The sequence below is a fragment of the Oncorhynchus tshawytscha genome, linkage group LG21 (assembly GCF_018296145.1).
Source record: "Oncorhynchus tshawytscha isolate Ot180627B linkage group LG21, Otsh_v2.0, whole genome shotgun sequence".
Classification (NCBI taxonomy): domain Eukaryota; kingdom Metazoa; phylum Chordata; class Actinopteri; order Salmoniformes; family Salmonidae; genus Oncorhynchus; species Oncorhynchus tshawytscha.
Genome location: NC_056449.1, coordinates 33,127,831 through 33,151,632, shown reverse-complemented (window position 1 = coordinate 33,151,632; position 23,802 = coordinate 33,127,831). Strand labels below are relative to the sequence as shown.

Genomic DNA, 23,802 nt, shown 5'->3' with positions numbered 1-23,802 from the left:
CCTGTTTGCTTATGGCGGTATACAGCTCATTGAGTGCAGTATGTCAAATTTTATTTTCCTTTTGATGGCATAGAAGACCCTTCTTGCCTTGTCTCTCAGCTCGTTCACAGCTTTGTGGAAGTTACCTGTGGCGCTGATGGTAGGTATGTATCGTTTTTTTGTGTACTCTAGGTCAACGGTGTGTAGAAGGAATTTGTATTTGTGGACCTACTGACCCCGTTGTGACCCTCCCTCCACACTGCAGTACAGCTCTACTGACCCCGTTGTGACCCTCCCTCCACACTGCAGTACAGCTCCACTGACACCGTTGTGACCCTCCCTCCACACTGCAGTACAGCTCCATTGACCTCGACCTCCCTCCACACTGCAGTACAGCTCCATTGACCCCGTTGTGACCCTCCCTCCACACTGCAGTACAGCTCCATTTACCCCGTTGTGACCCTCCCTCCACACTGCAGTACAGCTCCATTGACCACGTTGTGACCCTCCCTCCACACTGCAGTACAGCTCTACTGACCCGTTGTGACCCTCCCTCCACACTGCAGTACAGCTCTACTGACCCCGTTGTGACCCTCCCTCCACACTGCAGTACAGCTCCATTGACCCCATTGTGACCCTCCCAACACACTGCAGTACAGCTCCACTGACACCGTTGTGACCCTCCCTCCACACTGCAGTACAGCTCCATTGACCTCGTTGTGACCCTCCCTCCACACTGCAGTACAGCTCCATTGACCCCGTTGTGACCCCTCCCTCCACACTGCAGTACAGCTCCATTGACCCCGTTGTGACCCTCCCTCCACACTGCAGTACAGCTCTACTGACCCCGTTGTGACCCTCCCTCCACACTGCAGTACAGCTCTACTGACCCCGTTGTGACCCTCCCTCCACACTGCAGAACAGCTCCATTGACCCTATTGTGACCCTCCCTCCAGACTGCAGTACAGCTCCACTGTTCCCGTTGTGACCCTCCCTCCACACTGCAGTACAGCTCTACAGGATTCTGAGGTACTGCATAGAGGACTTATAGGGACAGATACTAACTATTCACCCCAGTACAAATGAACTGTACTCAACACAAACTCATATTAAAAAGCAACTCTAATGCAAAATGTGATTATTTTTCAAAGAGTAAATACAGTATTGAAAAGAAAGAGCCAAAGGCAGGAGTTTTAGTAATTCTGGCTTGAGAAGAACAGGACCAGCCGGAGGTACACTCTACTCTAAATTGATTATGGTGTTAGCAATACTCAAATTCAATAGGTGAGTAGTAGAAAATTGCCCTTGTAATGAAAAAAACACTCAACCTATTGTGTCACTTGTGTCTCCATTGAGGTACGTAGTGTACAATGTAATGGTCTCTATTGAGGTACTGTAGTGTACACTGTAATGGTCTCCATTGAGGTACTGTCTGTACACGGTCTACCTGTCTGTCTACTTGTCTGTCTACCTGTCTGTCTACCAGTCTACCTTTCTTTTTACCTGCCTGTCTACCGGTCTACGTGTCTCTCTACCGGTCTACCTGTCTGTCTATCTGCCTGTCTACCTGTCTGTCTTCCGGTCTACCTGTCTGTCTACCTACCTGTCTGTCTACCGGTCTACTTGTCTGTCTACCTGTCTCTCTACCGGTCTACCTGTGTGTCTACCTGCCTGTCTACCTGTCTGTCTACCGGTCTACCTGTCTGTCTACCTGCCTGTCTACCGGTCTACTTGTCTGTCTACCTGTCTGTCTACCCGTGTCCAGATGTCCTTGTGACACACATACACACACGTTGCGTTCAGCCTCATTGAACTCTATATGAACTCTTCAAATCTATTTCAGGTCAAATGATTACATACTAGAGTACACACACAGTACACACACAGCTACCAGGTACAGTACACATACCACCTCTCCTAATCTCCATGGTTACAGTACACACCACCTCTCCTAATCTCCATGGTTACAGTACACACCACTTCTCCTAATCTCCATGGTTACAGTACACACACAGCTACCAGGTACAGTACACACCAACTCTCCTAATCTCCATGGTTACAGTGCACACCACCTCTCCTTAGTTCCATGGTTACAGTACACACCCTCTCCTTAGCTCATTGGTTACAGTAAACACCACCTCTCCTTAGCTCCATGGTTACAGTACACACCACCTCTCCTAATCTCCATGGTTACAGTACACACCACCTCTCCTAACCTCCATGGTTACAGTACACACCACCTCTCCTAACCTCCATGGTTACAGTACACACCACCTCTCCTAACCTCCATGGTTACAGTACACACCACCTCTCCTAACCTCCATGGTTACAGTACACATCGCCTCTCCTAACCTCCATGGTTACAGTACACACCACCTCTCCTAACCTCCATGGTTACAGTACACACCACCTCTCCTAACCTCCATGGTTACAGTACACACCACCTCTCCTAACCTCCATGGTTACAGTACACACCACCTCTCCTAACCTCCATGGTTACAGTACACACCACCTCTCCTAACCTCCATGGTTACAGTACACACCACCTCTCCTAACCTCCATGGTTACAGTACACACCACCTCTCCTAACCTCCATGGTTACAGTACAGTACTCCTAACCTCCATGGTTACAGTACACACCACCTCTCCTAATCTCCATGGTTACAGTACACACCACCTCTCCTAACCTCCATGGTTACAGTACACACCACCTCTCCTAACCTCCATGGTTACAGTACACATCACCTCTTGTCTCCATGATGACTAATGTTTACCCCAATCTGATCCATCTACATGTGTTCTCTTTAAAACCAGCCCCATTGTTCTTCCTGGAAACACTGGCCTGTTGTCTTCCATACTGATCCCACCTGCTGGGAGCCTCACGCTCAGATTAATATCATGTTCTATCAGACTCTTAATTAAAAAACATTTGAACTATTGACATGCGGGCCTTGCATTTCCAATCACCTTCAACTGTGTGTGAATGTCTGCAAGTCATCATTCTTCCTCAGAGGTCTAGAGTGATTGATACCTTCGTCCTGACAGTCCTAACTAGGATGTAGTGATATGATGATAATCCTGACAGTCCTAACTAGGATGTTGTGATATGATGATAATCCTGACAGTCCTAACTAGGATGTTGTGATATGATGATAATCCTGACAGTCCTAACTAGGATGTAGTGATATGATGATAATCCTGACAGTCCTAACTAGGATGTAGTGATATGATGATAATCCTGACAGTCCTAACTAGGATGTAGTGATAGGATGTAGTGATGATGATAATCCTGACAGTCCTAACTAGGATGTTGTGATATGATGATAATCCTGACAGTCCTAACTAGGATGTTGTGATATGATGATAATCCTGACAGTCCTAACTAGGATGTTGTGATATGATGATAATCCTGACAGTCCTAACTAGGATGTAGTGATATGATGATAATCCTGACAGTCCTAACTAGGATGTAGTGATATGATGATAATCCTGACAGTCCTAACTAGGATGTAGTGATATGATGATAATCCTGACAGTCCTAACTAGGATGTAGTGATATGATGATAATCCTGACAGTCCTAACTAGGATGTAGTGATATGATGATAATCCTGACAGTCCTAACTAGGATGTAGTGATATGATGATAATCCTGACAGTCCTAACTAGGATGTTGTGATATGATGATAATCCTGACAGTCCTAACTAGGATGTAGTGATATGATGATAATCCTGACAGTCCTAACTAGGATGTAGTGATATGATGATAATCCGGACAGTCCTAACTAGGATGTAGAGTGATATGATGATAATCCTGACAGTCCTAACTAGGATGTAGAGTGATATGATGATAATCCTGACAGTCCTAACTAGGATGTTGTGATATGATGATAATCCTGACAGTCCTAACTAGGATGTTGTGATATGATGATAATCCTGACAGTCCTAACTAGGATGTAGAGTGATATGATGATAATCCTGACAGTCCTAACTAGGATGTAGTGATATGATGATAATCCGGACAGTCCTAACTAGGATGTAGAGTGATATGATGATAATCCTGACAGTCCTAACTAGGATGTAGAGTGATATGATGATAATCCTGACAGTCCTAACTAGGATGTAGTGATATGATGATAATCCTGACAGTCCTAACTAGGATGTAGAGTGATATGATGATAATCCTGACAGTCCTAACTAGGATGTAGTGATATGATGATAATCCTGACAGTCCTAACTAGGATGTAGTGATATGATGATAATCCTGACAGTCCTAACTAGGATGTAGAGTGATATGATGATAATCCTGACAGTCCTAACTAGGATGTAGAGTGATATGATGATAATCCTGACAGTCCTAACTAGGATGTAGAGTGATATGATGATAATCCTGACAGTCCTAACTAGGATGTAGAGTGATATGATGATAATCCTGACAGTCCTAACTAGGATGTAGAGTGATATGATGATAATCCTGACAGTCCTAACTAGGATGTAGTGATATGATGATAATCCTGACAGTCCTAACTAGGATGTAGTGATATGATGATAATCCTGACAGTCCTAACTAGGATGTAGTGATATGATGATAATCCTGACAGTCCTAACTAGGATGTAGTGATATGATGATAATCCTGACAGTCCTAACTAGGATGTAGAGTGATATGATGATAATCCTGACAGTCCTAACTAGGATGTAGAGTGATATGATGATAATCCTGACAGTCCTAACTAGGATGTAGTGATATGATGATAATCCTGACAGTCCTAACTAGGATGTAGTGATATGATGATAATCCTGACAGTCCTAACTAGGATGTAGAGTGATATGATGATAATCCTGACAGTCCTAACTAGGATGTAGAGTGATATGATGATAATCCTGACAGTCCTAACTAGGATGTTGTGATATGATGATAATCCTGACAGTCCTAACTAGGATGTTGTGATATGATGATAATCCTGACAGTCCTAACTAGGATGTAGTGATATGATGATAATCCTGACAGTCCTAACTAGGATGTAGTGATATGATGGGATTCTCTGAGACTGAGCACAATCAATTCAATTGATTGGACATGATAGGAAAGGCACACACCAGTCTATGTAGGTCCCACAGTTGACAGTGGATGTCAGAGCAAAAACCAAGCTATGAGGTCAAAGGAATTGTCCATAGAGATCCAAGACAGGATTGTGTCGAGGCACAGATCTGGGGAAGGGTACAAAAAAAATGTCTGCGGCATCGAAGGTCCCCAAACTCACAGTGCCCGCCATCATTCTTAAATGGAAGAATTGTGGAACCCCCAAGACTCTTTCTATAGCTGGCCGCCCGGCCAAACTAACCAATCGGGGGAGAAGGGCCTTGGTCAGGGAGGTGAACAAGAACCTGATGGTCACACTGACAGACCTCTAGAGTTCCTCTGTGGAGATGGGAGAACCTTCTAGAAGGACAACCATCTCTGCAGCACTCCACCAATCAGGCCTTTATGGTAGAGTGGTCAGATGGAAGCCACTCCTCAGTAAAACACACATGACAGGCCGCTTGGAGTTTGCCAAAAGGCATCTAAACAAGATTCTCTGGTCTGATGAAACCAAGGTTGAACTCTTTGGCCTGAATGACAAGCGTCACATCTGGAGGAAACCTGACACTATCCCTGCCAGCATCATCATGCTGTGGGATGTTTTTCAGCAGCAGGGACTGTGAGACTAGTTAGGATTGAGGCAAAGATGAACAGAGCAAAGTACAGAGAGGTCCTTGATGAAAACCTGCTCCAGACCGCTCAGGACCTCAGACTGCGCCACCTTCCAACAGGATAACGACCCTATGCACACAGCCAAGACACTCAGGAGTGATCTCTGAATGTCCTTGAATGGCCCAGCCAGAGCCCGGACTTGAACCCGATCGAACATCTCTGGAGAGATCTGAAAATTGTTGTACAGCAATGCTCCCCATCCAACCTGACAGAGCTTGAAAAGATTGGCAGAGAAGAATGGGAGAAACTCCCCAAATACAGGTGTGCCAATCTTGTAGCGCTCGTACCCAATAAGACTTGAGGCTGTAATCACTGCCAAAGGTGCTTCAACCAAGTACTGAGTAAAGGGTCTGAATACTTATGTAAATGTAATATTTGAGTTTATTATGTATTTATTTTTTGTTTGTTTTTTTGCTTTGTCATTATGGGGTATTGTGATGTCATTATGGGGTATTGTGTAGATTGATGAGATAACAAAACATTTATTTTAGAATAAGGCTGTAACGTAACAAAATGTGGGAAAAGTTAAGGGGTCTGAATACATTTTGAATGCACTGTATACTGTGTGTACAAAACATTAAGGACACCTTCCTAATATTGAGTAGCAACCGCTTTTGCCCTCAGAACAGCCTCAACTTGGACTCTACAAGGTGTTGAAAGCGGTCCACAGGGATCCTGGTCCATGTTGACTCCAATGATTCCCACAGTTGTGTCAAGTTGGCTGGTAGTGGATCACTACTCTGAATAGCTTGTTCTATCTCATCCCACAGATGTTCAATTAGATTGAGATCTGGTGACTGGGCAGGCCACTGCAGTAAGCTGAATTCCCTGTCATGTTTGTGCAACCATCCCTGGATAGTCCTACCCTGTAGGTCAATCATTCAATCATAGACCATAGTATCCCACCATTTCTCTCCCCTGCCCTCACTCCTGCCCTCTCTCTCTCCCCTGTCCTCTCTCTCCCCTTCCCTCTCTCTCTCCCCTGTCCTCTCTCTCCCTCACTCCTCCCTTCCCTCTCTCTCTCCCTGCCCTCACTCCTGCCCTCTCTCTCCCCTGCCCTCACTCCTGTCCTCTCTCTCTCCTGCCTTCTCTCTCCCCTGCCCTCTCTCTCCTGCCTCTCCTGCCCTCTCTCTCTCCTGCCCTCTCTCTCCCTGCCCTCTCCCTCTCCCTCTCTCTCCCTGCCCTCTCCCCCAGCTCTCACTCCTGTCCTTTGTCCCTCCCATGCCCTCTCTCTCTCTCTCTCCTGCCCTCTCTCTCCCCTTCCCTCTCTCTCCCCAGCTCTCACTCCTGTCATTTGTCTCTCCCATGCCCTCTCTCTCTCCCCCACCCTCTCCTCTCTCCTGCCCTCTCTCCCCTGCCCTCACTCCTGCCTTATCTCTTGCCCTCTCTCTCACTCCTGCCCTCTCTCTCTCCCCTGCCCTCACTCCTGCCTGTCTCTCTCCTGCCCTCTTTCTCTCTCTCCTGTCCTCTCTCTCCCTTGCCCTCACTCCTGCCATCTCTCTCCCCTGCCCTCTCTCCTGCCCTCTCTCCCTTTCCCTCTCTTTCTCTCCTGCCCTCTCTCTTGCCCTCTCAGCCTCCAGTATTTATGCTGCAGTAGTTTATGTGTTGGGGAGCTAGGGTCAGTTTGTTATATCTGGAGTACTTCTCCTGTCCTATTCGGTGTCCTGTGTTCTCTAATTCTCTCCTTCTCTCTTTCTTTCTCTCTCTCTGAGGACCTGAGCCCTAGGACCATGCCCCAGGACTACCTGACATGATGACTCCTTGCTGTCCCCAGTCCACCTGACCGTGCTGCTGCTCCAGTTTCAACTGTTCTGCCTTATTATTATTCGACCATGCTGGTCATTTATGAACATTTGAACATCTTGGCCATGTTCTGTTATAATCTCCACCCGGCACAGCCAGAAGAGGACTGGCCACCCCACATAGCCTGGTTCCTCTCTAGGTTTCTTCCTAGGTTTTGGCCTTTCTAGGGAGTTTTTCCTAGCCACCGTGCTTCTACACCTGCATTGCTTGCTGTTTGGGGTTTTAGGCTGGGTTTCTGTACAGCACTTTGAGATATCAGCTGATGTACGAAGGGCTATATAAATAAATTTGATTTGATTTGAATTTACACTGATCCATCTCTTTTACTCTTTATCTCTCTCCATACGTCTCTTTCTTTCAGTCTTTCATCTCTCCCTGTCTCTCTCTCCTTCTTTCTCACCCTACCTCTCATCTCTCTCTTGCTCTCTCTCTGACTATAACAAACAAACAGACACATTAAATCATTAAAACAAAATCGTTTTTACTTGAACCGAGTGGTGTTAGAAAGTGAAGGAACTGATGTCCTGTTTAACAGAAGGGCCAGAGTGTGGTCGTGTTTCCCTTTCTAGGCTTTATGATTAGAGCTACAATAACATATTGACTGTGTCCCATATGGCACCATATTTCATGCAAAGGGATTAGGTTGATATTTGATATGTCGCCATTTATGAGGACATTAGAGTCAGTCATTAAAACAGGCAATTTGTTCCCTATTTCTTCTTTTAAATGTAGATGGTTTTTCCCATTGCTGTCAGTATTCTCCATTAGGCCTATTTCTCAAGGTGAACGGTCTAACACCCTCCCCACGCCTGCATGTGTCCAGCTCCAAACCGTTACAGGTCATTACGCTCTCAGACAAGAGGCTAAACTCCTATTAGTCCTGCCTGCTGTTCTATGAACCTTCCCAACACATCTGGGATATATTGGTGCAGCAAAACATGTACTTAGATTAGGAATTCATTTTGATTAAGATTAAACAAGGCTTAGCCTGAATAACCAACACTTAATTATTAACAATCCCTCAATACAGTTGATTGTTTTCCTGGTGTAGCATATGATTGGTCCATTAACCGAGAATATGGTGTTGTTTACTAGAGATGGAACTGACAAGCAAGGATAACCTGACCTTCAATCACTACCTAGTTTACATACAGTGCACGTTCATTTATCTATATGCTATTATACTGAACAAAAATATAAACGCAACATTTAAAGTGTTGGTCTCATGTTTCATGAGCTGAAGTAAAAGATCCAAGAAATATTCCATACGCTGAAAAGGCTTATTTCTCTCAGATTTTGTGCACAAATTTGTTTACATCCCTGTTAGTGAGCATTTCTCCTTTGCCAAGATAGTGCATCCACCTGACAGGTGTGGCATATCAAGAAGCTGATTAAACAGCATGATCATTACACAGGTGCATCTTGTGCTAGGGACAATAAAAGGCCACTCTAAAATGTGCAGTTTTGTCACACAACACAATGCAACAGATGTCTCAAGTTTTGATAGAGAGTGCAATTGGCATGCTGACTGCAGGAATGTCCACCAGAGCAGTTGCCAGAGAATTTAATGTTAATTTCTCTACCATAAGCCGCCTCCAATGTTGTTTTAGAGAATTTGGCAGTGCGTCCAACCGGGCCTCACAACCGCAGACCACGTGTAACCACGCAGCCCAGGACCTCCACATCCGGCTTCTTCACCTGCAGGATCGTCTGAGACCAGCCACCCGGACAGCTGATGAAACTGTCCGGGAAAAACTCATTCCTCAGTGGGTGGGCCTATGCCCTCCGAGATCGGGCCACTGCCAGTCATGTGAAATCCATATATTTGGCCTAATTTATTTATTTCAATTGACCGATTTCCTTATATGAATTGTAAATCAGTAAAATCGTTTAAATTGTCTCATGTTGAGTTTATATTTTTGTTCAGTATATTTGGTATACACTTCCCCTACGTATTTATTTGGACATTGAAGCTAAAACTTCTAATTTGACTAAGGGATGCTGGCCTTCTAGGCAGAGTTGCAAAGAAAAAGACATGTCAGACTGGCCAATAAAAATTAAATATTAACATGGGTAAAAGAACACAGACACTGGACAGAGGCACTCTGCCTAGTAGGCCAGCATCCCGGAGTGACCTCTTCACTGTTGACGTTGAGACTGGTGTTTTGCGGGTACTATTTCATGAAGCTGCCAGTTGAGGACTTATGAGGTGTCTGTTTCTCAAACTAGACACTCTAATGTACTTGTCCTCTTGCTCAGTTGTGCACCGGGGCCTCCCACTCCTCTTTCTATTCTGGTTAGAGACAGTTTGCGCCATTCTGTGAAGGGAGTAGTACATAGCATTGTATGAGATCTTCAGTTTCTTGGCAGTTTCTCGCATGGAATACCCTTCATTTCTCAGAACAAGAATAGACTGATGAGTTTCAGAAGAAAGTTTTTTTTCTGGCCATTTCAAGTCTGTAATCGAACCCACAAATGCTGATGCTCCAGATACTTAACTAGTCTAAAGAAGGCCAGTTTTATTGCTTCTTTAATCAGAACAACTGTTTTCAGCTGTGCTGACATAATTGCAAAAGGGTTTTCTAATGATCAATTAGCCTTTTAAAATTATAAACTTGGATTAGCTAACACAGCGTGCCATTGGAACACAGGAGAGATGGTTGCTGATAATGGGCCTCTGTATGCCTATGTAGATATTCCATTAAAAAATCTGCCGTTTCCAGCTACAATAGTAATTCACAACATTAATGTCTACACTGTATTTCTGATCAATTTGATGTTATTTAAATAGAAAAACAATTTAGCAATTGTCTATCAAAAACAAGTACATTTCTAAGTGACCCCAAACTGTGGACCGCTAGCGTACATAATACATATACCATAATCATTGCAGAATAAATTCCTCACTTTTTCTGGCCATGAGTTGATATTCCCGAAGTAGCCTTACAACAAATTACCACGCACATCTCTCATTTAATTGGGCCTATTAGATAGGCTATTATAATTTCAATAAATGACATACATCCGACAGAGAGCCCAGTTTATAACTTACAGTAGAATTTATCTTTTGTGTGTACTGTAGTTTTTGCCGGCAGTGCAGTATATTTAGGTTTGGGAAAAAATGGATGCAAACATTATTGCATTCAAACGATCTGTTTATATGTCCACAATCATTTGTAATTATTTTTGTCTTTCAGAAATGGTCAGATACAGCAAATGTCACTGTAAAGGAAAACATTCTGCCAACACCTCCAAAGACATTTCATCTAGTTGATAGTACATTGCTATTTCGTTTACATGTGGTCTTGGCCCAATTCTAATACTTCCAAAGTACACAGCAAATAAGGGCGTTATTGTCACCATAAAAGGTGCCTGATGGCCGTTTTTCAGGCGGAGTCTTAATGCCCTTTCCCCACACACAGTTTTACAGCAGGTCTGGTTTATAACGGGAAACATGCACATTTCTGAGGTGCATCAAGTTTAAAAATCTATATTTTTGTGCGTGCATAGTCTTTTTAGAAATGGCACATGCAGCTATTTAGTGTTAAATTTACACAAAGGTTATAAATGAGGCCCCTGGAGAGAAAATAAACTGGCCTCAGAACAACTCCCTACTTGGAGTCAGACCATCAACAGTGAATACATAGAATGATGAAGATGAGAGAATCCTTCTCTGGGTGTGAGTTGCTCATATCTGACATGAGCAACAAAGGAGAGGAGATGTGTATTTTATTATGATATCAAAAACAGATTTAAATCTTGCCATGTTTATGATTTGAGGGGGTATACATTTCAGTTCATGAAGATTAGTTAAATATTTACAGTTAATATACACATGTGTAATGTACTATTTTTAAATGTGAGTTCCCTGAATATCATATCAGAATAATTCAACATTATCTATCAGAGTTGGGGTCAATTCCATGTCAAGTCCAAATTTTACTAATTGAAAAACATTGGAATTTAAATTGTACTTCCTGAACTAATCCCAAAGCTGGTATCTATGTACAAAATACTTCAGTCATGTTTCTTGATAGAATATAAAGTTATGAATCTCATTGTCACATTACCATCCTAATTACAAGTTACATCTTCTTTACTTTTTAAGAACACTGGTGCGTCTTTAGATTTCGAATGAAAGTCTTCCGACACTGGGAACAGTGGAATGGCTTCTCTCCTGTGTGAATGCGCTAGTTTATTCTTAACTTTCCTGACTTCCAGAAATGCTTCCCACACTGGGAGCAGTGGAACGGTTTCTCTCCTGTGTGAGTGCGCTGGGTGTGCTGTTAAAACATCTATGAAACCAAAGCTCTTCCCACACTTCCCACATATCTTGACATTTCCTGACTTCCTGAAGCTCTTCCCACACTGGGAACAGTGGAATTGCTTCTGTCCTGTGTGAATGCGCTCATGTATCTTTAAATTTCCTGACTCCCTGAAACTTCCCACACTGGGAGCAGTGGAACAGCTTCTCTCCTGTGTGAATGGGCTGGCTGGTGTCTGATGAGATTTCTCCCTGTTGTGAAGCTCTCCCCACACTGAGAACAGTGTGGTCGTGGCTCGTCCGTGTCTCTCCGTTTCCTGGTGGGAGCTGGGTTGAATAAAGCTATGGTGGTTCCATGGTGTTGTGAGCTGCTGGAGGACATGAGATTCTCTGATCTGATCTCTCCACTCCTCAACAGTCTGACATACTCATCATGGTGACATCTCTTTATGTGCTTGAGGAGGAAGATCTGAGAGGTGAAGGAGAACGGACAGCCAGTGCACGAGAAGATCTGGAAAGACTCAATGTTCACATCTGTGTGTGAGAGAGAGAGAGGGAGAAAGAGAGCAATTAAGAGAAGGGAAATCACAAAAATACATTTACAATATAGATATTATCCTGACTATGTGACCTGCACAGGAACATCTCAGGACATGATAATACACAACAGAAAACATTGTTTAAACGCAATGATACATTTGTCATTAGCTAGGCTTCCATTAAATTGTCATCAGATTTTCATGCAAATATTTAAACAAAATCACATTCAAGACAATATACGCATTTTCCCGCTATCAAACTGACTTAAAAAGCTGCGTGTGATAACTTATTTCACGTAGCAGTAACCTCTCAACTCCGATGCCGTTTGGTGGCATTTTCTAAAATGATGCATTATATGAGTTGTTTCTGCTGTATATTGTATATCAATATTCACTGATATAAAGTGCCTTCGGAAAGTATTCAGACCCCTTGACTTTTTCCACATTGTTACATTACAGTGTTTTTCTCAGCAATCCACACCCATAATGACATATAGAAATACCTTATTTACATAAGTATTCAGACCCTTTTTCTATGAGACTCGAAATTGAGCTCGTGTGCATCCGGTTTCCATTGATCATCCTTGAGATCTTTCTACAACTTGATTGGAGTCCACCTGTGATAAATTCAATTGATTGGACATGAATAGGAAAGGCACACACCTGTCTATATAAAAGGTTTCACAGTTGACGGTCCATGTCAAAGCAAAAACCAAGCCGTGGGGGTTGAAGGAATTCCAAATCAAATCACATTTTATTGATCACATACACATGTTAAGCAGATGTTATTGCAGGTGTAGCGAAATGCTTGTGTTTCGAGCTCTGACAGTGCAGTAGTATCTAACAAGTAATATCTATCAATTCCATAACATATACCCAATACACACAAATCTAAGTAAAGGAATGATGAATTAAGAATATATAATTATATATGGAGGAGCAGTGTCAGAGCAGCATAGACTAAGATACAGTAGAATAGAATACAGTATATACATATGAGATGAGTAATACAAGATTTGTTAATATTATTAAAGTTACTAGTGTTCCATTTATTAAAGTGTCCAGTGATTTCAAGTCTATGTATATATGCAGCAGCCTCTATGTGCTAGTGATGGCTATTTAACAGTCTGATGGCCTTGAAGCTGTTTTTCAGTCTCCCAGTCCCAGCTTTGATGCACCTGTACTGCTCCACGAAGAAAGACTTGCAGTCCTCACAGTCTGGGAGAGAGAAAGATAAACAGAACATGTTCAAATGTAAAACACCAGAGTGGGAGAGAGAAAGAGAGAGATGACTCAGAGGTAGTGGTCATCTTTGGGGATCTCGTCCTCTGTGTAAGTGATTCTTGGTCTGTCTCTCAGGTTTCTTCCGCTTGTGTGTGTCTTTGTCTTTCCAGCCACTCTGACACACACAGCTTTCAGAACAATCTATAGTGCTTTCGGAACAATCTACAGTGCTTTCGGAACAATCTACAGTGCTTTCGGAATAATCTACAGTGCTTTCGGAATAATCTACAGTGCTTTCGGAACAATCTACAGTGCTTCTACAGTGCTTTCAACAATCTACAGTGCTTTCAATCTACAGTGCTTTCAACAATCTACAGTGCTTTCTACAGTGCTTTCGAACAATCTACAGTGCTTTCGGAACAATCTACAGTGCTTTCGGAACAATCTACAGTGCTTTCGGAACAATCTACAGTGCTTTCGGAACAATCTACAGTGCTTTCGGAACAATCTACAGTGCTTTCAGGACAATCTACAGTGCTTTCGGAACAATCTACAGTGCTTTCGAACAATCTACAGTGCTTTCGGAACAATCTACAGTGCTTTCGGAACAATCTACAGTGCTTTCGGAATAATCTACAGTGCTTTCGGAATAATCTACAGTGCTTTCGGAACAATCTACAGTGCTTTCAGGACAATCTACAGTGCTTTCGGAACAATCTACAGTGCTTTCAGAACAATCTACAGTGCTTTCAGAACAATCTACAGTGCTTTCGGAACAATCTACAGTGCTTTCGGAACAATCTACAGTGCTTTCTGAACAATCTACAGTGCTTTCGGAACAATCTACAGTGCTTTCGGAACAATCTACAGTGCTTTCGGAACAATCTACAGTGCTTTCAGAAAGTATTCACACCCTTTTTTTCCAGTGTTGTGTTACAGCCTGAATTCAAAGGGAAAACAGGTTGTGAAATTGTTGCACATTTATTGAAAATGAAATACAGAAATAATATCTCATTTACATTAGTAGAAGCACCTTTGGCAGCAATTAATGCTCCGAGTCTTTCTGGGTAAGTCTCTAAGAGCTTTCAACTGGATTGTGCAACATTTGCCCATTATTCAAGCTCGGTCAAATTCAAATCTAATTTTTTTTGTCACGTGCCGAACACAACAATTATTACCGTCAAATTCACCTTGCCGTGAAATGCTTACTTACAATCCCTTAACTCTATTTATTGAACTGCATTATTGGTTAAGAAAATATTTACCAAATAAACTAAAGTTTAAAAAAAAGTTGAACAAGAAATGACATAACAATAACAAGGCTATATACAATGTAAACAGTCAGGGTGTCCATTTGATTAATTGTTCAGCAGTCTTATGGCTTGGGGGTAGAAGTTGTTGAGGAGCCTTTTGGTCCTAGACTTGGTGCTCCGGTATCACTTGCCGTGCGGTAGCACCCACTGGAAGTGCCTTACGAGCAGTTGCCATACTAGGCAGTGATGCAACTGGTCAGAATGCTCTCAATGGTGCAGCTGTAGAACGTTTAGAGGATCTGGGAACCCATGCCAAATCTTTTCAGTCTCCTGGGGGAGGGGGGTGTTGTCGTGCCCTCTTCACAACTGTCTTGGTGTGTTTGGACCATGATAGTTCATTAGTGATGTGGACACGAAGGAACGGGAAACTCTCGAACTGCTCCACTTCAGCCTCGTCAATGTTAATGGGGGTTTGTTCGGCCCTCCTTTTCCTATAGTCCACAATAAGATCCTTTGTCTTGCTCACATTGAGGGAGATGTCCTGGCACCACACTGCCAGGTCTCGGACCTCCTCCCTATAGGCTGTCTCATCGTTGTCGGTGATCAGGCCTATCTACCACTGTTGTCTTCAGCAAACTTAAATGATGGTGTTGGAGTCGTGCTTGGCCACGCAGTCGTGGGTGAACAGGGAGTACAAGAGGGGACTAAGCACGCAGCTCTGAGGGGCCCCAGTGTTGAGGATCAGCGTGGCAGATGCGTTGTTTTTTAAATTGAATTTTTATTGAATATTCGAAACATACAATACACTTGCAGTGAAGCCGCTCAATAACCACATCATACCAGTCATCCAACAGATTCCCATTCAGAGCGACACACAGAAGCATCCAGGGTCAATGCCCTGCTCAAGGGCACGTTGACCGATCTACCACCAGGCCAAAAAACGTGAACCCGAACCCTCCAAGATCCCCCCCACAGTTCCCCAATAGCTGTCCCTCAACCATTCGAGACCCCTCCCACAGCCCCCCAAGGAAGAAAAACCAAAAATACAATTCATTCCATTCCCCACCCCCAAGAAACCCCCAATGCACCAACAACCAAGAGAATGAACTAAAGAGAAAAAAGGAAAGACAGAAGAAAACTATAAATAATACATTTCAAACAAAGGACATCAAGGACAACTAAAATCATCAAATCAAATGTATTTATATAGCCCTTCGTACATCAGCTGATATCTCAAAGTGCTGTACAGAAACCCAGCCTAAAACCCCAAACAGCAAGCAATGCAGGTGTAGAAGCACAGTGGCTAGGAAAAACTCCCTAGAAAGGCCAAAACCTAGGAAGAAACCTAGAGAGGAACCAGGCTATGTGGGGTGGCCAGTCCTCTTCTGGCTGTGCCGGGTGGAGATTATAACAGAACATGGCCAAGATGTTCAAATGTTCATAAATGAACAGTCAAATAATAATAATAACAGGCAGAACAGTTGAAACTGGAGCAGCAGCACAGCCAGGTGGACCGGGGACAGCAAGGAGTCATCATGCCAGGTAGTCCTGAGGCATGGTCCTAGGGCTCAGGTACTCAGAGAGAAAGAACGAGAGAAAGAGAATGAGAGAGAGAATACTTAAATTCACACAGGACACCGGATAGGACAGGAGAAGTACTCCAGATATAACAAACTGACTCTAGCCCCCTGACACAAACTACTGCAGCATAAATACTGGAGGCTGAGACAGGAGGGGTCAGGAGACACCGTGGCCCCATCCGATGACACCCCCGGACAGGGCCAAACAGGAAGGATATAACCGCACCCACTTTGCCAAAGCACAGCCCCCACACCACTAGAGGGATATCTTCAACCACCGACTTACCATCCTGAGACAAGGCTGAGTATAGCCCAAAAAGATCTCCGCCACGGCACAACCCAAGGGGGGGCGCCAACCCAGACAGGAAGATCACATCAGTGACTCAACCCACTCAAGTGACACACCCCTCCTAGGGACGGTATGAAAGAGCCCTAGTAAGCCAGTGACTCAGCCCGTCATAGGGTTAGAGGCAGAGAATCCCAGTGGAAAGAGGGGAAACGGCCAGGCAGAGACAGCAAGGGCTGTTCGTTGCTCCAGAGCCTTCTCCTGGGCCAGACTACACTCAATCATATGACCCACTGAAGATATGAGTCTTCAGTAAAGACTTAAAGGTTGAGACCGAGTTTGCGTCTCTCACATGGGTAGGCAGACCATTCCATAAAAATGGAGCTCTATAGGAGAAAGCCCTGCCTCCAGCTGTTTGCTTAGAAATTCTAGGGACAATTAGGAGGCCTGCGTCTTGTGACCGTAGCGTACATGTAGGTATGTACGGCAGGACCAAACGAGAGAAATAGGTAGGAGCAAGCCCATGTAATGCTTTGTAGGTTAGCAGTAAAACCTTGAAATCAGTCCTTGCCTTGACAGGAAGCCAGTGTAGAGAGGCTACCACTGGAGTAATATGATCAAATTTTTGGTTCTAGTCAGGATTCTAGCAGCCGTGTTTAGCACTAACTGAAGTTTACTTAGTGCTTTATCCGGTAGCCGGAAAGTATAGAATTGCAGTAGTCTAACCTAGAAGTGACAAAAGCATGGATTCATTTTTCTGCATCATTTTTGGACAGAAAGTTTGATTTTTGCAATGTTACGTAGATGGAAAAAAGCTGTCCTTGAAATGGTCTTGATACGTTCTTCAAAAGAGAGATCAGGGTCCAGAGTAACGCAGAGGTCCTTCACAGTTTTATTTGAGACAACTGTACAACCATCAAGATTAATTGTCAGATTCAACAGAAGATCTCTGTTTCTTGGGACCTAGAACAAGCATCTCTGTTTTGTCCGAGTTTAAAAGTAGAAAGTTTGCAGCCATCCACTTCCTTATGTCTGAAACACATGCTTCTAGCGAGGGCAATTTTGGGGCTTCACCATGTTTCATTGAAATGTACAACTGTGTGTCATCCGCATAGCAGTGAAAGTTAACATTATGTTGTTTTCGAATGACATCCCCAAGAGGTAAAATATATAGTGAAAACAATAGTGGTCCTAAAACGGAACACCGAAATGTACAGTTGATTTGTCAGAAGACAAACTATTCACAGAGACAAACTGATATCTTTCCGACAGATCTAAACCAGGCCAGAACTTGTCTGTGTAGACCAATTTTGGGTTTCCAATCTCTCCAAAAGATTGTGGTGATCGATGGTATCAAAAGCAGCACTAAGGTCTAGGAGCACGAGGACAGATGCAGAGCCTTGGTCTGATGCCATTAAAAGGTCATTTACTACCTTCACAAGTGCAGTCTCAGCGCTATGATGGGGTCTAAAACCAGACTGAAGCATTTCGTATACATTGTTTGTCTTCAGGAAGGCAGTGAGTTGCTGCGCAAGAGTCTTTTCTAAAAATTGAGAGGAATGGAAGATTCGATATAAGCCGATAGTTTATATTTTCTGGGTCAAGGTTTGGCTTTTTCAAGAGAGGCTTTATTACTGCCACTTTTAGTGAGTTTGGTACACATCCGGTGGATAGAGAGCCGTTTATTATGTTCAACATACGAGGGCCAAGCACAGGAAGCAGCTCTTTCAGTAGTTTAGTTGGAATAGGGTCCAGTATGCAGCTTGAAGGTTTAGAGGCCATGATTATTCTCATCATTGTGTCAAGAGATATAGTACTAAAACACTTGTGTCTCTCTTGATCCTAGGTCCTGGCAGAGTTGTGCAGACTCAGGACAACTGAGCTTTGAAGGAATACGCAGATTTAAAGAGGAGTCCGTAATTTGCTTTCTAATAATCATGATCTTTTCCTCAAAGAAGTTCATGAATTTATTACTGCTGAAGTGAAAGCCTTCCTCTCTTGGGGAATGCTGCTTTTTAGTTAGCTTTGCGACAGTATCAAAAAGGAATTTTGGATCGTTCTTATTTTCCTCAATTAAGTTGGAAAAATAGGATGATCGAGCAGCAGTAAAGGCTCTTCGATAGTGCACGGTACTGTCTTTCCAAGCTAGTCGGAAGACTTCCAGTTTGGTGTGGCGCCATTTCCGTTCCAATTTTCTGGAAGCTTGCTTCAGAGCTCAGGTATTTTCTGTATACCAGGGAGCTAGTTTCTTATGAGAAATGTTTTTAGTTTTTAGGGGTGCAACTGCATCTAGGGTATTGTGCAAGGTTAAATTGAGTACCTCAGTTAGGTGGTTAACTGATTTTTGTACTCTGGCGTCCTTGGGTAGACAGAGGGAGTCTGGAAGGACATCAAGGAATCTTTGTGTTGTCTGTGAATTTATAGCACGACTTTTGATGTTCCTTGGTTGGGGTCTGAGCAGATTATTTGTTGCAATTGCAAACATAATAAAATGGTGGTCCGATAGTCCAGGATTATGAGGAAAAACATTTATTCCATGGGACAAAACTAGGTCCAGAGTATGACTGTGACAGTGAGTAGGTCCAGAGACATGTTGGACAAAACCCACTGAGTCGATGATGGCTCCCAAAGCCTTTTGGAGTGGGTCTGTGGACTTTCCATGTGAATATTAAAGTCACCAAAGATTAGAATATTATCTGCTATGACTACAAGGTCCGATAGGAATTCAGGGAACTCAATGAGGAACGCTGTATATGGCCCAGGAGGCCTGTAAACAGTAGCTGTAAAAAGTGATTGAGTAGGCTGCATAGATTTCATGACTAGAAGCTCAAAAGACGAAAACGTCATTTTTTTTTTTGTAAATTGAAATTTGCTATTGTAAACGTTAGCAACACCTCCGCCTTTGCGGGATGCACGGGGGATATGGTCAATAGTGTAACCAGGTGGTGAGGCCTCATTTAACACAGTAAATTCATCAGGCTTAAACCATGTTTCAGTCATGCCAATCGCATCAAGATTATGATCAGTGATTAGTTCATTGACTATAATTGCCTTTGAAGTAAGGGATCTAACATTAAGTAGCCCTATTTTGAGATGTGAGGTATCATGATCTCTTTCAATAATGACAGGAATGGAGGAGGTCTTTATCCTAGTGAGATTGCTAAGGCGAACACCGCCATGATTAGTTTTGCCCAACCAAAATCATAACAGCAATGCCAACTGTATATGTTTGTGTGCATGTCTGGCACTATTACATGTGTGTGTGTGTTCTTGTATGTGTTTATTTGAATGAGTGTGTGTTTATGCATGTGTACAAACACCTGTGCGGCATCAGCCTCAGGCAAACCGGCATTAGTTGTAAAAACACTGCCACTTAGTGTCATTCAAATGTACTTTTTATTATGTTTTATTTTGACTTTTCCCATTATTTTTAAAACTTTTATCTTTGGGTAGGTCCTACCAGTCTCGTGGTACCTGGGTAGGTCCTACCAGTCTCGTGGTACCTGGGTAGGTCCTACCAGTCTCGTGGTACCTGGGTAGGTCCTACCAGTCTCGTGGTACCTGGGTAGGTCCTACCAGTCTCGTGGTACCTGGGTAGGTCCTACCAGTCTCGTGGTATCTGGGTAGGTCCTACCAGTCTCGTGGTACCTGGGTAGGTCCTACCAGTCTCGTGGTATCTGGGTAGGTCCTACCAGTCTAGTGGTATCAGGGTAGGTCCTACCAGTCTCGTGGTATCAGGGTAGGTCCTACCAGTCTTGTGGTATCAGGGTAGGTCCTACCAGTCTCGTGGTATCAGGGTAGGTCCTACCAGTCTCGTGGTATCTGGGTAGTGTCGTGACGTTGTATTAGTTAATGTGACGAATGTTGTTCATCGAATGATTAAAAGTTTCCAATTGCGTGATTAACTGAATCTCGTTCTGAACGTCATATAGCCCGTGAATCTGCACGGACCCGGGTCTCACCAATGAGTTCGTACCACACCAATCTTAGTTGAATATTTATTTACTAAAAAGCTAAAATGATAAAAGATACACATAGACAAAACACATTATAGGCTATTGATTAGAACATAGTATAACGGGCCAACACACTATGGCGCGTGTTACCCAAAATGGGGATTTCAAAGAGAGAGAGGAAAAAGAAAGGACACGAGAGAATTATACATTTGGGTGAATTTGTCAGCTATGCTATTCTAACCCTAGCCTTGCCCCAAACTGCCGCTCTTATGGGTCAGAATATAATGATGTAATTACGTGGGGAAGGTGTCAGAGGATTCTCTGCGTGGACCTTTCAAGGGACCGTTCAGGCTGCTCGATGATGCACCTTTCCGGTCGTCCTCACGATGTCAGTGTCCTTTTGGCTTAGGAGTCTGTTCCCTCACCCTTACTCTGGAAAGGGGTCTTCTGAGGACAGACAGCTCTGAAGATCAGAGCTCACAGAATAGGAATGAAACCGTTTAGATACCACGAGTCGCTGGGATTGGATGCTAGGGGGTCCGGCTTGAATTCACCCGCTTAGACACAGCTACTCATCCGTAGCTTGGGTAGAAAAAGATTTCTTTGTCTTCAAACTTGTGTTGCGTTCTGGGTTTGTTGACTTTTTAGACCTTGGCTGCAGCTTGGGTCACGTAGTCTCCTGTAAATTCTTTACTCACAGGTTTTATACCCTTGTGTCAGAAGTGGGCGTAACCGCATTTAGGGCAATTCTCTGGCCGTACCACTACAGAAAAGCACTACAGAAAGAGATAGACAAATATAATGAGAGTATCTACTCCATTAATGTTGGAAGCGATCTAATCTTTGTAGCTTTAACAATCCCTACAGTATAGAACAACATATAAGTGTAGAACTTCAGTAGAACTGCCCCTTTAAAATCAAACATCGTTCAACAGCAGTTGTGCCCCTGTTTTTAAAAAGGTATACTTACTCCTGGTGTTAATCAGATCTCCAATCTCCTCTTTCACTGTGACAGTCATCTCTTCCTCCCCCTCTTTCACTGTGACAGTCATCTCTTCCTCCCCCTCTTTCACCGTGACAGTCATCTCTTCCTTCCCCTCTTTCACTGTGACAGTCATCTCTTCCTCCCCCTCTTTCACTGTAACGTCCTCCTCTTCTTTCACTGTGACAGTCATCTCTTCCTCCCCCTCTTTCACTGTGACAGTCATCTCTTCCTCCCCCTCTTTCACTGTGACAGTCATCTCTTCCTCCCCCTCTTTCACTGTGACAGTCATCTCTTCCTCCCCCTCTTTCACTGTGACAGTCATCTCTTCCTCCCCTCTTTTCACTGTGACAGTCATCTCTTCCTCCCCCTCTTTCACTGTGACAGTCATCTCTTCCTCCCCACTCTTTCACTGTGACAGTCATCTCTTCCTCCCCCTCTTTCACTGTAACGTCCTCCTCTTCTTTCACTGTGACAGTCATCTCTTCCTCCCCTCTTTCACTTTCATCTCTTCCTTCCCCTCTTTCACTGTGACAGTCATCTCTTCCTCCCCCTCTTTCACTGTAACGTCCTCCTCTTCTTTCACTGTGACAGTCATCTCTTCCTCCCCTCATTCAATGACAGTCATCTCTTCCTCCCCCTCTTTCACTGTGACAGTCATCTCTTCCTCCCCCTCTTTCACTGTGACAGTCATCTCTTCCTCCCCCTCTTTCACTGTAACGTCCTCCTCTTCTTTCTTTCACTGTGACAGTCATCTCTTCCTCCCCTCTTTCACTGTGACCTCTTTCACTGTAACGTCCTCCTCTTCTTTCACTGTGACAGTCATCTCTTCCCCCCCTCTTTCACTGTGACAGTCATCTCTTACTCTCTTTCACTGTGACAGTCATCTCTTCCTCCCCCTCTTTCACTGTAACGTCCTCCTCTTCTTTCACTGTGACAGTCATCTCTTCCTCCCCCTCTTTCACTGTGACAGTCATCTCTTCCTTCCCCTCTTTCACTGTGACAGTAATCTCTTCCTCCCCCTCTTTCACTGTAACGTGTGACAGTCATCTCTTCCTCCCCCTCTTTCACTGTAACGACTGTGACAGTCATCTCTTCCTCCCCCTCTTTCACTGTGACAGTCATCTCTTCCTCCCCCTCTTTCACTGTGACAGTCATCTCTTCCTCCCCCTCTTTCACTGTGACAGTCATCTCTTCCTCCCCCTCTTTCATTGTGACAGTCATCTCTTCCTCCCCCTCTTTCACTGTGACAGTCATCTCTTCCTCCCCCTCTTTCATTGTGACAGTCATCTCTTCCTCCCCCTCTTTCACTGTAACGTCCTCCTCTTCTTTCACTGTGACAGTCATCTCTTCCTCCCCCTCTTTCACTGTGACAGTCATCTCTTCCTTCCCCTCTTTCACTGTGACAGTAATCTCTTCCTCCCCCTTTTTCACTGTAACGTCCTCCTCTTCTTTCACTGTGACAGTCATCTCTTCCTCCCCCTCTTTCACTGTAACGTCGTCCTCTTCTTTCACTGTGACAGTCATCTCTTCCTCCCCTCTTTCACTGTGACAGTCATCTCTTCCTCCCCCTCTTTCACTGTAACGTCCTCCCCCTCTTTCACTGTGACAGTCATCTCTTCCTCCCCCTCTTTCACTGTGACAGTCATCTCTTCCTCCCCCTCTTTCACTGTGACAGTCATCTCTTCCTCCCCCTCTTTCACTGTAACGTCCCTCCCCCTCTTTCACTGTAACGTCCTCCCCCTCTTTCACTGTGACAGTCATCTCTTCCTCCCCCTCTTTCACTGTAACGTCCTCCTCTTCTTTCAATCTTATCAGAGCCTCCCCTTTCATTCAGAAAGCTTCTTTTTCCTTCTTTCACTGTGACGGTCATCTCTTTCTGCTCTGCTTTCACTGTAACGTCCTCTTCTTTCACTGTGACGGTCATCTCTTTCTGCTCTGCTTTCACTGTAACGTCCTCCTCTTCTTTCACTGTGACGGTCATCTCTTTCTGCTCTGCTTTCACTGTAACGTCCTCCTCTTCTTTCACTGTGACGGTCATCTCTTTCTGCTCTGCTTTCACTACATAACTCCAGCATCTCTCCAGGCGAGGCGTCCACTCATCCTCCTTGAAGTTACTGGGTGCGAGAAGCGGAGCATTGTTCACCAGTTCAAATCTGCCTCTCCTCATAAAAGCAGGTACTGGG

The 23,802-nt window shown here is 43.9% G+C and overlaps 1 protein-coding gene across 2 annotated transcripts; it reads right to left on the bottom strand.

Moving 5' to 3' along the window:
- Window positions 1–11,244: 11,244 nt before the first annotated feature.
- Window positions 11,245–21,730, bottom strand: LOC112233733 (histone-lysine N-methyltransferase PRDM9-like). Of its 2 annotated transcripts, none has more exons than XM_024401584.2 (2): window positions 21,605–21,730; window positions 11,245–12,330 (listed from the first exon to the last, which is right to left on the bottom strand). In XM_024401584.2, the coding sequence occupies exons 1-2, from the start codon at window positions 21,717–21,719 to the stop codon at window positions 11,951–11,953; spliced, it is 495 nt and encodes a 164-aa protein (XP_024257352.2). In that variant the 5' UTR covers window positions 21,720–21,730; the 3' UTR covers window positions 11,245–11,950. The 2 variants fall into 2 exon arrangements, with proteins under 2 accessions (XP_024257352.2, XP_042159289.1); XM_042303355.1 differs by lacking the exon at window positions 11,245–12,330 and adding an exon at window positions 13,273–13,553 and having other exon boundaries at window positions 21,605–21,726.
- Window positions 21,731–23,802: the final 2,072 nt, after the last annotated feature.

What these genes read in the sequence shown, in the direction of transcription:
- LOC112233733 (XM_024401584.2), bottom strand. Translation starts at nt 21,719, where the DNA reads ATGACTGTCACGGTGAAAGAGGGGGAGGAAGAGATGACTGTCACAGTG. An exon ending in AGATCTGATTAACACCAGGA is followed by an intron (nt 12,331 to 21,604) that starts GTAAGTATACCT and finishes TCTCACACACAG; the next exon opens with ATGTGAACATTGAGTCTTTC.